The sequence below is a fragment of the Gouania willdenowi genome, chromosome 24 (assembly GCF_900634775.1).
Source record: "Gouania willdenowi chromosome 24, fGouWil2.1, whole genome shotgun sequence".
Taxonomy (NCBI): domain Eukaryota; kingdom Metazoa; phylum Chordata; class Actinopteri; order Blenniiformes; family Gobiesocidae; genus Gouania; species Gouania willdenowi.
Genome location: NC_041066.1, coordinates 21,156,469 through 21,174,164, shown reverse-complemented (window position 1 = coordinate 21,174,164; position 17,696 = coordinate 21,156,469). Strand labels below are relative to the sequence as shown.

Genomic DNA, 17,696 nt, shown 5'->3' with positions numbered 1-17,696 from the left:
AATTAAAATGACTGGAATTATAATTTGTAAGGAAAGCGCTATTTAATTCAGCATTAATTCATTTGTTGTATGATTAATAACAAAAGATACCTGCAAACACCAAACATAATGAAAGAAAGTCTTAAGTTCACTGGGGATGTGTTTCATTTCAGAGTGGATTTCCCACCTTCACACATTTAAGGCACATAGGTTTTTCTAATAAGAAGAGAAATAACCATGGTACTCATACTGGTAGAGCTGCATCCTGTTCCTGTCTCTAATGTCTTTTATAATGAACATGATTCTCTTATCTCAACAGGGAACTCACCATGTGGATAACTTCCACATTTTCAGACCACACACTGCAAAGAAATGCCTGTAGGTCACAAACTAATAGATAAAATGTTCCTTATTCAAAAAAAAAGATGGAAGAACGACCTTGAATCATCGCCAGTCTGACGATCATCTTTATTTTTCCAAAAAAACAAGCAAAAACAGAAGAGCTTCTAGCATTCCACGCTGAAATCAAAGAACTGGAACTGGGTCCATAACATCTACCCTTCTCTGCACACTGGGAAAGCACCTACAAACCAGAACAACGTGCACAATACAAGTGCTCTGTGGTAGCTTTGGTTTTAAATAGGAACAAAGAAATAAACCTGTGAGTTATCGAGCCACAGCGACCTGCTGGGTCAACGCTAACAAAGAACAAAACTGAGTACTCGCAACAAACAAAAACTGAAAAACCAGTGAACACAAAAAAGTGTTGAACACAACACTTCACTGTGAAAATACAAAGATGAGCGATATTTCTAGCTGCTCAAAATGTAGAAGGAGGGATTTAGAGAGGTGAGTCGTCAGCGACAGTGGGAGCCCTAGAAGGGGGGGGAAAAGAAAATCACATACAGCTACCAGATGATGGTTACTACCAACACCACAAACATGAACATAGAGAAATGCTAGAGTTTCAAAATAAAAGTGAAATAAATGATCTATAAATGTGCCAATGTCTTGATTAGGCATCATTTGCTTGCTGTGTAAAATAATGACAAAAACTTAGACTCACAAACTGTTCTCAGCAGACATTTCCTCTGTCACCGCTCTGTCATCCAACTCCTGCAAAAGAAAACACACGTTTACAATTCTACTATAATTTCATTTATCAGAATCTGAAAGACTTATACAACTAATCCAGTTGTAGATATCTCAGTCCCATCAAATATACAAATTCAATGAAACTCCACAATATTGGCAGGGGCTCACCATTTCCCTGCACCTTTATGACACAACTGTAGTAATTTGTACTCCACTGAAATATTTCCCTAGAAAATATGGACACTCACCTTGTTAAATAGACAATCAGTGCTATTCTCTTCACGGTTAATGATTAGAGCTTTCTCACTGAATGTGTTCTTACCGGAGTTTCTTGAGGAAGTGTGGAAACCAACAGGTCACTGTCCTCTGCATCTGCTAGAAGGTCTTGTGTGAAAATAAATAAATTTTAAAAAGATATGCGTTAAACTATGAGGGCACTAGCAGACTCAAAGCACAGTGATGTCATACCTGGGCAGGAGTCTGACAAAGAGATGTCACCCACAAGACCAGTGACCTCATCCATTAGTTGGACCTATCCAGCAAAATAATAATAATTAGTAATCTACATTTAAAAGTTTAAAAAAATAAAGCCTAAACATTTAGTACCATTTCTGGAGTTTCATATTTGCAAACTACGGTTTCGGTGTCAGAAGCTGAACCTGCAAACACACACACACACACCAACACTGTAAGTCACACGTGTTAAACTCAAGGGCCGGGGGCCAAAACCGGCCCTTTAGAGAATGAAATTCGGCCCGAAAGATGAAGTCAAAAATACAGAAAACATGAATCATTGCGTAAAAACACTAAGTAATTCAGTTGTAGATATCTCAGCTCTTTGAAATACATGGATTCAATAAATATCCACATTATTTGGCAGGGCACATGTTTTTTCATCACATATTACACAAATAATAATAAAATAATTGAATAAAAATTGTCCAACTCTAACTTCCATTACTTTACATATATTTATAATGAAGAATAATGTTGAAATTGCTCATTTTCCCACCCAAAATTTGCAGACCACTTGAGATCAAACTGGTCAGTATTTCGCCTTTAAACTAAAATCTGTTTGTCACCCCTGCTGTAAGAAATTGTTTAACATTCCAGTCATGGAACTGATAAAAATGACAACCATAAAAGTCTTGCTCATCAAAGCTGGCAGATTCAAGATTTTGGTCATCCTACAAAAAACAACAAAGAGCAACAATCACACACAGATTTTTTATAAAGTGAAAAAACAATTAATGTCCTTGAATTGTCCAAAAATATTTCTGATGAATCCTAAAAACCTCATTTGAGATGGAATCTTCCTCTTCGAATTCTTCCCTCCGTTTGACGCTCACTACAGATGTTTCTATCAATGACACACATACTTTGTATTACATTAGAAAACTAATAATGTTCAGGAAGATGTGAATGACTTGCTAAGAGCATCAGGAAGCATCATGCATGACCGGTTTGTGTTAAAATATCTTACCAAGTGGTTCATTGTTGACCTGTAATCAAAGTAAATGTCCATTACATTTTTGCACCATTAAAAAAGATTTTATGAACGTTCTGCATTCTGTTCACCTCAGTTGATTCGTCTGCAGAATCATCCAGAAGCTTTTCCTTCTGTTGGTCAAGATCTACCTCAGTCTGAGGAATCTTTAGGACAAAGTGAAGAGGAGCCACATTAGAACCATCACTGGAGTGTTTATTGTATTATAAAATAAACCCAAAGCGATCTTATTCACCACTTCCTCTGCTGTCTCACTGCTCTGACAGTCGCCTTCACATTCATCACTGGATTCCTTTGATTCTGCATCACACACAGGATCATTAAATATATGAAGGCTCCCCCTGCTGGCTACAGTGGGGATACCTGTGCAGATGTCTGACAGTCGAGTCTCCTCTGGAGGAGGATCATTGTCAGGGTGGAGCTCAGTGGGAGCATCGTCAACATCTGTAAAGAGAGAACTAGAAATCAACAACTCTTCTACATCATTTCTAAAAAAAACAACCACTGCCATTTTCAAAGACATGATGCTCTGCTCTCGTGTTCCCGCAAATGATTTGAAATCAAACAAACCTGCAAGGGCCTCCTCCTGATGGGCTGCCATCTTGTTCTCACAGATCAGTTCTATCTGAAACAAAGCAGACGTCTGATTATTCGTCAGGGGCCACGTTTAAAACTGTTGCATATGCACAAAACGGAGCATGAAAGAAGTGCACTCCACACAAATTTCGTGATTTATATACGTATATGTTTTTAGAATGTAGCGTAAGAATGTGCGCACTGATATGGTAAGTCTGACTCTACCGTATGGTAGAAGTTAGATATTAGGCACGAGTCCGTCGGGCCGAGGTGCAACGCATTAGTGTCGGGTTAGGGTAGGGCTTCAATATATATAAATAAACCCAAAAACACTTCGATATATTGTTGTGGTATCATTTCTAAAGCGATTTCTGCTAGTAGTGGGACGGGATATTGACAGCGTTGTTGTGTTGCATTTTGTTGTTCAGCGTTCACACTCACTGAATATTATTTGCTGATTTTGCTCATTCCTCACTTGCTACTGGAGTGCAGGGAATAAATATGATTGCGTGCTTCAGTCAGGTCTGCACTCCACACACGGGCCGCCCAGTCTGATCTGCAATGCTGTAACGGATTGGGTTCTATAGTCTGGTTATGTTCCACTTGTTTGTACTCAGTAGTTAACTGATGTTGAGATTTCCCATGGCGTCCCGTGAAGGCGTCATGGTTACGTGCAGCTTTCTCCGCCAATGTGTGTCTTTGTTTACATGTGTTCTGAGTGTTGATTGGCTGGGGAAAGAGTGGGTGTAAACGGGGAAAAGAGTGAACAATGCTGTTCCCACGGTAGTGTGAGGGTATGACAGTGTAAGACTGTTCTTTGTGTGTTTGATTGTTTATTTTTGGTGTGCGTCCCCCCCCCCCCGGGACATCCCTAATATTTGATAAATGAGGCCCTTGAATGCATTATTAAAACTCCTAACATACATTGGAAAATTAGTACTAAGTTTCCTCCAACAGAGTACTTGATATATCGTTACCTCGGGTGCTGCCGATACACCTGCTCCTTCATCCTGAGCCACATTTCTTTCTTCAGGTTCCTGCTCTTGTAGAATATCTGTGGACAATAACAGGCCCTCATTATATATCAATTGAAATCCTTTAAGACATCAAGAATATACCATATTTCCCAAATAACGATCCGTAACTACACAAATCTGAAAATCTATACTCATTTTATTAATTCAAACAACTATTTTTAATAATTCTGAAAAAGTGGTGTAAGTCCATCCTTACTTGATTAACTCATTCAGTGCCAGCCATTTTCAGATTTTCCACCCCCCTCAGTACCAGCCATTTTTGAGCATTTTGACTGATTTTAAAGACCCATAGAATATTTTCTACTATGACTATCTGAAATCTGACACCAGATTCTGAAAGATTGAAGCCTCTACTTTCATTTTAAAAAAAGCCTATTTGTCAAAAAAACCCTGTCAGTGACTTTAAAGCTAATTTTTGCTTTCGTGACAACTCTAACATCTGAACATTGTTTCCTTATATAAAACAAAAAAAAAACCACTGAGACAAGGCTTTTGATGGCAAAATTATTATTTTGCTATCTATGTCAGAGTTGAATGGATTTCTTACTGTATTTTGGCGTTCCTCCAATTTTCTCTACCGTCAGTCTGCACACACGCAACTTCCTCTTCCTCCCTGACATGCAGAGTGTCACTGCTTGCCCCGTTTTTTTTATTGTTTTATCTCACCATCGCCACATTATCCATGAGTTCCACACATGCGCTGGTAGTGTCCGCTGCTGGGAACGTCAACTCTCGTACGTAGCGCCATTTTCTGTCTCGTAAACTCCTTTCCTCTCTCCCTCTGAGCTCTGCTGAGCACGGATGATCTCTCATCCAAAGGTGCGCTGCTACCTCCTACATGTCACCTATTATTTTGCTATGTGGCTCACAGGCTGGGGACAAGTTAACTCGTCAATGGCACCGAGTGAGTTAACATCAAAATATCAGAAGCAAATGGCAAGGAAGTATAAGATGTGAACACGGGGGGGACATCTTTACTCAGCGAGTGGTAGAAAAAAAGTGAAAAACACTTACCCAGTAACTCTGCAGAATGAACATTTATTGGTGGAATTGGTTCAGTCTGAATCTATTGGAGTAAACAGGTATTGGCAATTAATTAAAGAAGTGGAACTCAAAATTCTAGATGACCGGTGTAGTTTATAACTAGTTTAATACCTGTGAAGGGACTTCCAGGTTTGTATCCGAGTCCTCTTGTGAATTAAATTTGTTTATTTGAGTGAGGGCTTCACAAGGAACCTGATAAATATTAACATCCAGGACATTAATCTATCCATTAAAGTTTACGTAAATAGTAAATCTAAACTTACCATTCTCACTGATGTCATCCGACTCACAGGGCAATCCTTCAGAGCTTTTCTGCCATGCACTTGCTCAGCAGGACCTAAAAATCAAGTTTTTGGATTGGTAATTATTCCACTACATATCAAGGATTTGTCTTTTCAATATTTCAATTGAAATCCAGTGCATAGTTTACCTGAAATATTCGAAGATGAATCGGATGAACTGTTCACCTCTTCATGTTGAGGTTCCTCATTAAACACTTCAGTCTCGAGAGGCTGTTCCTCCGCTGGTGAATAGAAGTCTTCCTTTTCTACAGGATTCACCATTGATTCACTTTCCTTTTCATTATCAGCATTAAAACATGTTTTGGAGCCCGAACTCAACACTTCTTGCCCATCTTTGTCATCCACAGGAACTTCACTGGTTTCAGCCATTTCAGTGAGTTTCCCATCCTCATCAGCAGGCACAGTTTCTTCTTTCAGCAGCTCTGTGGAAACCTCAGGATTCTCTGATTCTTCTGGGTTCACAATGATGTCTGAACTATTCAATGACATTGACACTACTTCTACTAATCTGGAGCTGTTGGGTGTGTCCACTCTGTGCTGATCATGGTTTTTGCTTTCGGAGATGGTAAGCCCTACAGAACTTTTCACTTCTTCTTGTGGTTCGTCAGCTCCTGCTGATTCGGTCACATTGGAGCCCTGCTCTGGGGGTGGTTGCTCAGGTTCAACCAGTGAACACTTCCACCAGCTTTTCATTGTTTCATTTATGACCACTCCTTCAAATTCCAACTGCACAGCCAGCTTGATTTTTCCCTCCTCTTTAGTGACTTTAGTGACAGTCAGTTCTAATGACTTATCCATTAGAAGTGTTGACAACTCATTGTATGCACTGCTGACCCATGACCCACATGAAAGATCAAATCCTTCAAGAAAGCACAAAAATGCCTGCTGTGGAATTTCCATCATATCAGAAGAGATTTCTCTCACATCTGCCATGTTTACTTGGGAGGTGTTCCCATAGTCCACAAAAAGAACATTCAGCTCATCTTCTTTGGTGTCAATGACCTCTGCCCGATACCAGAGTTGATCTTCTGAGTAGAGGGCAATGCATGAGCTGCCCGATAAAAGGGCTCCTTTTATGATGCATTGATGATCTATTTTATTCCCAACTTCAGCGAGACTTGATATCTTACTGAGCCTTTCTGAATTAGCTGACTGACACCAAAATGTCTGATCATCATTTATAGCAGTAATGAAGACTTGTAACTGTTGACCTTCCAAAAACTCTTGTTGATGGTACTGCAGAGAGTGAGGCTTCACAGGCACTTTTTCTGACATCTGAACTGACTCTTTCTCAAGATCCTCTGACGTGACTTCAGACAAGCGTGTAGGAACTTTACACACTACATCCACACCACAGTCTTCAAGGCTGACTTCCCACATTGCTTCTACATTCTTGATAAATCGACATCGAAAAATCTTCTCTTCGCTAGAACCACTGATATCTTCTTTGAAAGCTGAAACAACATCTGGATCAAGAATGATCTCTTTTCTGAGAGACACAGCCCCACTTAGTATGCAATGTGTACAGTAGGAGGGCAAACGCAACAAGGACTCATCAAGCCGTCGCAAGTTTGAGAATGATGTCATTGCAGTGTTGCCAAAATCAACAAACTCCACAAGAGCTTCTGTTTTATCGTGAACTTCTTGGACAACTGCCCGATACCATGAGGAGTCATCTGCAAATTCTGCTTGGACAAGATCTCCAGGCTGCACATTTTCTATTTTATTCGCATCAGCGGTTGTTTGGGGATTGTTGAGCTTTTCTACGAGGGAAAATAGTTCAGCCTCATCCCGGATGCACTGCACATAAAAACTTAAGGGGCTGTTGCAGTGAGAGACGTAAACTTCAGCAACCATATCAGCTGCAATAGATTGTGGGGGTAGGTCTGCCAATTTGGGAAGTTTTTTTACTTCGTTTTCCTTCTGGTGACTTGAAATGGGTGACTTTGATTTCAGATGCTTTGCCTCCATGTCATCATTCTGATATTTAGGTAAGCTTAGGCTGTCCCCTGACTGCCTCTGAGGTGGAGGTGTGTAGAACTTGGTTACTGCTGACTTGAAGCTTTGACTTTTAGTGCCCATTTCATTTTTAGACATGAGAGCAGGATCCGAATCAGTAGATTTGCATTCATCTTTCTTTTGATGAGGTTTTGAGGCAGTGATACTGTTTCTCTTCATGGGTTGTAGCTGATCTCCATTAGCTTGTTTGGGGTAAGGTTTTGTAATTTCAGGACGTCTCTGTCTTTGGTAAACAACCTGCTCATCTTTTGTCGTTTTTATTTGAAACAATTTTTTGACTTTGGCATTGATCTGCACGTCTCCTTGATATAGTTCTACCAGCAACTTTCCATCAGGTTCCTTGCCCACGATGAGAGCTCGAAATTTAACTTCTGTCACAGTATTCTCAAACCAACTGACTGCCTTAGTTGGAATATCACCACCGACATCAGAGAGACCACAGACAACTGCCTGCACAGGGACTGACATGATGTCACTCGCCTCTTTAGGGACTGGAAGCAAGTCCGAATTTGCCACTTCATTTGTATTACCGTAATCTACAAAATGAACCACAAGGGCTGGCTTTGTGGCTTTGATGTGCCCTCTGTACCATTGTCCATCTGTGTACCGTGCAAAGCATAAAGTTCCAAAGATTTTGGGGAGCTTTTCCTTTTCAAGCTGATGGCAGAGATTGCTCACTTTTTTCTGTAGACTCTTCAACACTTCAGTGTTCTTTTCCAGCTGGCAGTAGAACTGACCAATGTCGTTCACGCAGGTCACTGTAACCCGTTCCTCGGTGCCCGTCTTGACATTGTGTGTTGAGTAATAGTAAGAGTCTAGACGAAGTGATTGCCCTTGAGCTTTCTCAGGAGCACTCTTGATGAGACTGACCATGGTGGTGCAGATACTCTCAAAGGGAGTTTCTAAATCCACAACGTTGAACATAATCTTCTGCTCACTGTACATGACAGCGAAAATGGTGCACTTCAAAATTACACAGTTGGATGCAGCAGTTTCCACAAAACTTTTGAACCTGGCAGTCGCCTCTTCATTCCACTCAATTGCAGCCAATGTGGGGACTGCAGGATTCATCAAACTGCATCTGAAAGCTTGACCATTTAAAGTAAGAAATTCAGGTTGGATCTTCCGTAGGTCGTACAGAGACACCGTCTTGGTCTGACCATAATCCACAAGCAACACATCCAAATGAGGGGTTTCATGTTTGTTAATCACAAGCCCCCTGTACCATCTTCCATTTTTAGGGTGGCGAACAACACAAGTCATTTCTATAGGTGGCACGAAGACACTGTCAGCATAGAAAACCTGTAGCTCATGCATTAGTACCTTCAAATATCCAGCGTTATGTGCAAGCTGGCACCAGAAGTCATTTGGACTTTTGATAAAGGACACATTTACATCAAGAACACTTCCAATGGGGAACATGTGCTCTTTATAGGTGGTGACTCTTTTTTCATTTTTGGCAAGGTGTGTTAAGTTTTTGTTTGGACAGGATACTTCTCTGTTTACAGACACACTGGACATTCTGCCATCTGGGTGCTGAGTGACAAGCATAACATCACTCTGCGTAGTTATTTTGTTTTTGGACTGCCTCTGTACCTCAGCCTTTTCAGCAAAATCAAGAGAACACATCATTGCACTAACATCTTGCTCTCCCTGTGCACGAGGTTCTGAGAGCTGGACTGCATAGCCATCATCATATTTTGCAGTAATAAGTGCATTTAGAGTTTTATCCATGACCACATTGTAGAAAAAGTCAGATGCATTTTGACTCCATTTTCTGTCTTTTGGCTTCACACCACTAAGTGAGCATTTCAGGGCCTGTCTGGGTAGCATTTTGAAAGCTGTAGGAAGGGGTCTGATGTTCACTCTATCCACAACTTCTGAGTTTCCATAATCAACAAGGAATACTTTGACTTGCGTCTCGCCAACTTCAGCCACAATAGCTCTGTAAATGTCACCATTTTCTAACTTAGCAGCACAATACAGTCCAACAGATGGGTTTTTAACAGCATCTTTACTGGGAGAATCCTTGTACAGATGGTAGATTCTATCCATCAGATTATCCACCTCTTGTGCATGGGTTTGGATTTGTATCCAAAACTCAGATGGGTTGGATACGTGTTGAACACTTGCCACGTAAGTGGAGTTTAAAGAGAGCTCCACAATGGGAATGGGCAGGGTGTCAGTCACTTGTTTTATTTCAAGAGGGTGTGACAGTGTTTTTCTGTGTTTCAATGATTCCTGTTGGCTTAGTCCACTGTTTTGGATTGTATTGTTCTGGATTATTTTTTCAGACTGTGGCAAACATTTCTCCTTTAAACTAAACATGTTGTTGATGTTTGTGTCATCATCTCCATAAAAAGTCACAAAATGAACTCCTTCAGAAGCGCTCTGGTACTCAAATTTGGCAATCACAGTCTTGGACAGGAGAAGCGACCTGAGATACTCCGTTTGGCTGGTGGTCCATCCAAGTCCTTTGTCACTGACTCCATGAAGGGAGCAGAGGTAAGTGACTACTGGCATCCGAAAGAACTCTCCTCCCAGTGGTCTGATGTTTTTCATTTGAACAAACTGCTTTGTTCCATAGTCCACATTCAGTACCTCCATTACTTTATTGGTCGGGAACACTTGTTGTAAAACCGAGCGGTACCAGCGGCCATCAGGTCCTCTTGCAGCACATGGAGACGCAATCATTTCAGAGTCAATAACACAGGTGGACACTCTGCCCTCGCAAATCCGCCTGAGCTGTTCTGATAGTTTAGTCAACTCTCGCGAGAAGACCTTCAACTGGCAGAAAATTATCTGTGGATTCACCACTTCAGTGACAATAACAGTCTCAACAGTTTCTTCAGGTAGTTCAGGGTAGAAAAAATCATGTTGCTTTTGCAGACGCTCATCTGCTTCTTTAGCTTGTGGCAGGGCTGCTACAGCCTGTTCAGCTTTATTTTTGGACTGCAAAGATGCCAGTAGAAATCCTTGAAAACTTTCTGGCGACAGCTTTTTGGCAAATCCCATTTCATACATCTGTTTGGATAAGCAAGGGACATGCAGGACAAATATTCTCTGTTGCACCAACACCTCTTGAACATGTGCATTAACACATTTTCCAGGAAGAGATCTCAAAAAGTCCAGGGCAACAGGAGACCACTTGTTTTCCAGTGAAACAGGCAACACATTTGCCAGCACACAAAACTCTACTTCTGGCGGCAGAAGAAAATGTTCCTTCCTACCCCATGCTAGCTTATCTGTGGCACTGTGGCATGTAATTCCTTTGTCAATGAGAAAGACGCTGTAGTTAGAGCCGGTACCTGAGACAATGCGACATCTGTACCATACGTTATCTATCTGGACCAAGCACTGGTCACCAGGAACTCCATCCAAGAATTGAAATGGCTTTCCAGGAGACTGGATGTCTTTGGCGAGACACTCGAATTGTTCTGTCTTCTCAAGGCTAAATTTCCCCCAGAATTCCACAAGCATGGAAAGGGGATGGATGTGGACACGTGTAAGGAGAACTTTGGCATCTGATCCTCGTAGTGGAAGTCCATGAATTGAAGACATGTTGGCAGTTTCATTGACCCATGTCACTTTTGTGTAAAGGTTGGATTTTGTCTAGAAAAAAGTACAAACATCAAATGAATATTTCCAGTTGCTATGACATTTTTACTTAGAGTTAAAAATAATAAAAAATAATGTTTTTCATAGACACTCAAAGCACTATACATTGATGTGCATTAAATATATGTAGTGATAAAGAAATCGGCAAAACAAGCTGTCGCCTGTTAATTTATTCTTTGAAGCATAAACGTTTAGGACTGCAACAACGAATCGATAAAATCGATAAAAAAAAAATCAATTATTAAAAATGTTGGCGACGAATTTCATCACTGATTTGTGGCGTTGTGCGAATAATGCGTCACTGACCATGACGTGCAGCCTTCAACTGCAGAGCATTGTCAATAAAGTTTTCGTTAAATAATTTTTTTTTTTTTTTTTTTTTTAAACGGAGAGCAAAGTTAGATGAAGAGCGAAGGAGGAGAACAAAGTTCGGCCAAAGTAGTAAAGGAGCTCAACAGCAGGTAAGTCACTACAACATTCTGCATTTGTTCTGTTTGGAAGAGACGAAACGTACCGTTGGGTGCACACACCAGCCTGATGCTAGTGTGCACACCCACACTTGCGTCCGGCTGGTAACTAGCCCAATGCTAGTGTGGGTGCACACAAATGTTTGTGCGCGCGTGCGTGTGAGTGTGTGTGTTAGTAGCCCAAACAGCAAAACACAACCATACACTAACTTGCCTTAACCTAACACTGTAAATAAAAAGGGTTAATTATTGAGTTGTTATAAATTGTGTTATAATACGTACTCATGCTATACTATATTTCTCATTTCATCAGAAAACATCAAACAATGACAGGCTTCATGATCACAAACATCCTGTAACCAGAGAGAGAAGCTGTGAGACTGAGAGCATCCGCTACATCCTAGGTTCCCAAAGTGGGGTACGCGGACACGGGAGGTACGTGGATAAAAAATTAAAAACAGCGTCACAACATTGAAAACTAGAATATAAATAGATCAGCAGCTTCCATGCTAGTGGTGCAAAGGGTAAAAAAACTCACGGTTCGGATCGTATCAAGGATCGGATCATTTTTCAGATTTGCAGGAACAAAAAAGAATTAACTTTGCTCTGCATTTATTTTGTAGAACACTTTGTACAACATTTTTCTGCTCATTAAATACAAACAACATTTAACTTGAGGTACCGATCCAATGCTTAAATAAAATTTTGAAACATAAAAACAAATTAAAGTGCAATATAAGGCATGACACCTTCATTCTTTAAACATGTAAGTGTATGAGAAAAAAAATTATTTTTTTAAACATGGAGAGTGAATTAAAAACTAGCCTATGCCCACATCATCAAAAAAGAATGAAAGGAGGAAAAGAAAGCAGACCTGAGTTTATAATTCTTACAATAGAGCCACTATTTATTTAATAAGAGCCTTAAAAGACATGGATGTACGAAGGCTTTATGCCATGATGACATTCACACAGACTTATTACGCAGGCGCACACAGAGCTGTTCCTTCCTTTCTCCCTCCCTCCTTGTGTGTGTCTGTCTCTGTCTCTCCAACTCTCACGCAATCACACACAGATACAGGACTAGGAGCGCTTACCATACATGCGCGGGTACACTCACTCTGTCACGCGCACGCACAAAGTTATACACACACACAAACAAAGTTATACACAAACACACACACACAGACATCACAAACGGAACAGGCTTCATCGAGGCATTACTAACGATGCGTGGATCATTATAAAAACTTTTTTTTTCCCCCGTCAACCAATCCGCGGACCACGTGCGTGCCAAACCGTGGAGAGAGATCCGTGCGGATCACGGATCAATAATGTAAGACTGTCCTCTAGTGGTGAGCTAATTCATTACATGGCCAGTCGCTCTGCTCTATCAGACTTGCGACAGAGTGAATTCTGCCCAGTACTGCATGCTCAGGCTGTAATATCACAGAGTTTATCATTGTACCAGTTGTTAGAGCTACTATCTTTACCAGGGAGAACATATTTATTCCTGGTTATTGTTTTACACAGTTTAATAGGGCTTCCGCCGTCCGGTGAAGCATGTTCCGTTTAGTGAGGTCTGTGTGTGTCCGTGTGAAAGTCCGCATGTTTATGCTTCCGTCCATCCACTCTTTTCATTATATCCATGTCTTTTAAGTCTCTTATTAAATAGTCTTGTCTGGAGTCCGGGCCGCCGCCATCTTGGATTATGTCATCACCAGTGCGTCATTGCCACAAGACCAATGATAGTGGAGCACCTCAAACCAAACATAGTAAAGCAGATTTTAGTTGTTATGCTATATAGAAATGAAAAAATTGCAGTGGAACTCAAATCAGCACCAAATGTAAACCTTTTTAAAAATCCAATTTAAAACCTCTCCTTTTTTGAATTAGCTTTTACTGCATTTACTTTTGAGTTCTTGACTGCTAAAATGTTTGTCACTGGTTGAGTAAAAAATAAACAGTTTCCCGATCCTACAATGTAATAAGATATCGGTCTAATATCTCAAACATAATACATTATTTTTAATTCTACTATTTTTCTTTATATATTAAATTGTAGAATATTCCTATGTTTAAGCTTGAAATGCATGTAACCCATTGGTTACTGATCAATCTACTAATGCTGAATGATTAATTAGTGAGGAGACATAAGTATCCGTCTTATAAAGAAAACAGAACCACATCGGTAGATCCTTAAAATAAAATTAAGTCATGCTTTCATCCATCTGACTGACAGATTTCCCAGGAGTATTTAGTAAGTTTACAACTCTAATAAAAATAGATAAACCGTGTTTCATATTAATTTGTGCTTCATTTGCTTTTTTCTTAACATTGAGCCTATTCTATAAGAACAATTTATGTATAAGTCTGATATTTTTGATTATGACACAGATTGTTGTTTTAATGCTTAATGCGAAACAATTGCATATCAACTTGCAATATTCTACAAAATATGGATATAAAGTATGTACAAATTGATATGTGCAGATATTGTATTGGGTCGATTTTGGTCAATAATCAACCTGCATTTTCAATGAAAAAATTTGTATCGGACATCCCGACTGATAAATTTGAGAAATGTAAGTGTCTAAATATTTTTTAAATTCTGTGCTTCTTGGTTCAACTATTTTGTTTTGTGTAAACATATGCACTTTTAAATCATATAAAGCACATTTCATTGCCCCGCATATAACATAAATTACAAGTAAGGTTAAAATCATAGATTATCACAAGTAATTATTGAACATTATTAATAAAATAATAATAAAAATACCTTTTTTAAAAAAATATGTTGAATTAAATTAAAACCTTTAATCAGACGATTCAACATTGAAATTGGGGTAAACACAAACAGCACATTCAGTCAGTTATTGATTTTTTTCAATTAGTTATCATACCTGCCACATCATTATTAATGGCTATAATTGCTCACATAGACGCCTTTTATTCCGCGTGGCGTCAGTTAGCTTCTACTTACTTTCTCTCTCTTTTAAAATATAAATTAGCTTATACCTTGTTTTCTACTTTACTTATTCTCGTACAAACTGTATCCATCCTTGGTGTAAAAATGAAAAATCACGCCTCGTAAAAAAATAAATGATTGATGCAATAAAATACTGTTGACACCTATTTCTGATTGACTGATACTTAGGTTAGTTTCCATGTGCTAGCTAGCTAGCTAGCTAGCATATGGAATGAATAAGCAGAACAGGTGCAGCTCGAGCTGATTAGCACGGTAAATGTGTACAATACGTTATCACACAAAAACAATAATATAATAATAACTTGGGAGACAATAATATAGTAATATAATATTAACTTTTTTTGGTGAAGTTTACTCACCCAAAAGCCGCTCCGCAGACGGACAGCGACCAAAGTCTGCCTCACTAGCCGCGTTAAGCTAACGCCAGCTTCGGGGATTCTCCTCCGAAAGCGCGGCCCCACTGCCCTTCACAATATCCCCTGGAAACAGAGTGTTACTGGGATGATTTTAGAGCAGCACTCCGATGGAAGATCGTATTATTCTGCTATTCAAACTGAGACGAAGAGAGAAAACTTCGCGGAGATCAATGACCAACTAACCACCGCCAACCGTTAACGAGCCAGTAACACCTCACACGAGCCATCACCGGAACCCGGTTTTTTCCTTCTTTTTTAAAAAAAACTAGTTTTACTTCCTTTCTTTTTTTAACCTCATATATGATGCTAATGTATATTTAAAAAATATATGTATATAATAATGTAATATTATTGTATATATTTTGTAAAGAAACATACTCATTCTTAAATTATGAATTTTTCTTACAATTTAAAATTCACGCTTCGATTGAACTTTTTGTGTTGATATTTACTCTTTAATCAAAGTAAATTGATTTAATAAAATACAAAAACTGGATGGCAGAATGATTCCCATAATAACAGCTTTGGATTGATTTTATAAAACAAAAGTCTTTTTTTTTTTTTTTTTTTTTTTTTTTTTTGTCTATAGCCAGTTTTTTAATCTACAAAAACATAATAATAAATGTCATTTTTTTAACAATTATTTTATGTATTGGGTGGGTTAAGGATTTATCTCTTTGTTTAATTATCTTTATTTATTTTATTCATAACTTTTTGATAAAAATAAAATATGCTTAATCTTAAATTCCAGTTGTATTTTAGTCCTATTTGTAAATTGATCAAATTGGATTATTTTTATTTTTATTTTTTTTTCTTTAATATGGAGTTGTATGACAACTTTGCATTTGGGTCTGTTTTAATCATCTTAGTATATTTCATCAAATAAGTATTTTGGCTATTCTTTTCGAGATATATGGCATACATTTTGATATTTATATTTGTAGTAAGCTTTTTTCTATTTGACAAAATTTATATGTTTGTTTGTTTTTTGTTTTTTGTTTTTATCAAACATTTCTTTAATCCTGGCCTTTAATGTGACTTGGTTTTTGCATTACAAAATTATTTCTCTCTAGTTTTGGATTAAATGTGTGTAACAAAATAGAAGAACTCGGTTTTGCCATTTTATGTCTTACCAGTTTTTTTTTTTTTTATCCACAAAAATAATTTTAAAATATCACTCTAAATATACTTTTCTGTTGAGCAATTAGTTGGAGTTGAGTGGGTTAATTATAACTATATGATAAAATATGTTTAATCCTAAAAAATTTTGATCATTAATATTTGCAAATAATTTAATTTGATTTATTTATTTATTTTAAATATCGGGTTGTATGAAACTTTTGGTTTGTTTTTGACAATGTATTTACATCTGTTTTAATTATATTAGTACATTGTATTGACTAAGTATTTTTACTAAAGCCTTCTTTTTTAAATGAATGACATGCATTTTGATATTTAAAAACGTATTGAGCACTTTTTTCTATTTGACAAGATTTATTTTCATTTATTATCAAACAGATTTTTAGTCTTGTCTTTTGATGTGACTTTTGTATTACAAAATTATTTATTTGTTTATTTATTTATATATAACATATTTTGTTTAAACTATATACATGTGTGGTTCGATCATTTGATTGTTAAAATAAAATAAAAACGTTATATATCTTAGCTGCCTGTAGTACTCATATTGTCCATTAGATGACGCTGTTGCTTCACTGATCGTCACTCAGGAGCTGAAATGATCTGGTATTGACGGTGCGTTTGTTTTCCTCTCACCTGATTAACGACATATATATATATATATATATATATATATATATATATATATATATATATATTTAATTTTAATTTTATTTTTTGATCATTTTACTTTAAAGACTGAGATGATCAGGGAATATGGTCAGTATTGCACTTAATGGATGAGAGAGATAATTTACTTAATTTCGCTGATTTCAATCGTAATTACAATATTGCTTGTGCAATCCAACAAATTTCTGATGTTATTAATGTAATCCCACAAGCTATTATATCATGCACTCTATCACGCACCTTGTCCCTCATGTGCCTTCCTTACTGGTCCAGGGCTGCCCCCTTGTGGACAATATATGTAGCAACAAGTTTCTCAGAACAGTGCTAACCAATGCATACCTTCCCCTTATCTCTAGAAGACGAGATTTAGTACAAAGACAGTTTTTCTTTATGGGTTTCATGTAATAATTTAGAAATACTGTCTTTGACTTATACTAATGTTAAGCTGTATTGGAAAACAAGAAAAAACAATTTACAGTTAATAATTTTATTACATTTTTTTGTACGCAGATGTATATTTGGTGACACTAAACCTGCTTTTATTGTGTTTCTAAAAAACTAATATCTCTGCAGGACTCTTTAAAACTATGTAATTCCAAGGAGGCAGTAGGGCTTTATAATAATTTGATGGCTGTCTTTTGACCCTATTGCATCCTAATGTTGTTGGCTTTTAAACTTATTACAAATTGTAATATTCTTTTTTTCTTCTTCTTCTTAATTTCTTTGTATTCCATGCTCAATTGTTGTTTGAAAAGTGTAAGCCTGTAATGTAAGCTTTTGTTGAAAAAAAGGGAGGGGGGAGTATTTTTCAAGGGGCGTGGTTAGTACGGGGCGGGGTT

At 38.0% G+C, this 17,696-nt stretch overlaps 1 protein-coding gene across 1 annotated transcript; it reads right to left on the bottom strand.

Annotated features, from left to right (window-relative positions):
• Window positions 1-418: 418 nt before the first annotated feature.
• Window positions 419-15,267, bottom strand: tdrd6a (tudor domain containing 6a). Its single transcript, XM_028440363.1, has 18 exons — window positions 14,992-15,267; window positions 5,669-11,171; window positions 5,502-5,575; window positions 5,350-5,430; window positions 5,209-5,260; window positions 4,135-4,211; window positions 3,152-3,206; window positions 2,945-3,025; window positions 2,817-2,881; window positions 2,653-2,727; window positions 2,558-2,576; window positions 2,370-2,434; window positions 2,213-2,261; window positions 1,681-1,733; window positions 1,543-1,606; window positions 1,397-1,458; window positions 1,046-1,095; window positions 419-854 (listed from the first exon to the last, which is right to left on the bottom strand). Exons 2-18 carry the CDS (start codon window positions 11,118-11,120, stop codon window positions 821-823), a joined length of 6,408 nt encoding a protein of 2,135 aa, XP_028296164.1. The 5' UTR covers window positions 11,121-11,171; window positions 14,992-15,267; the 3' UTR covers window positions 419-820.
• Window positions 15,268-17,696: the final 2,429 nt, after the last annotated feature.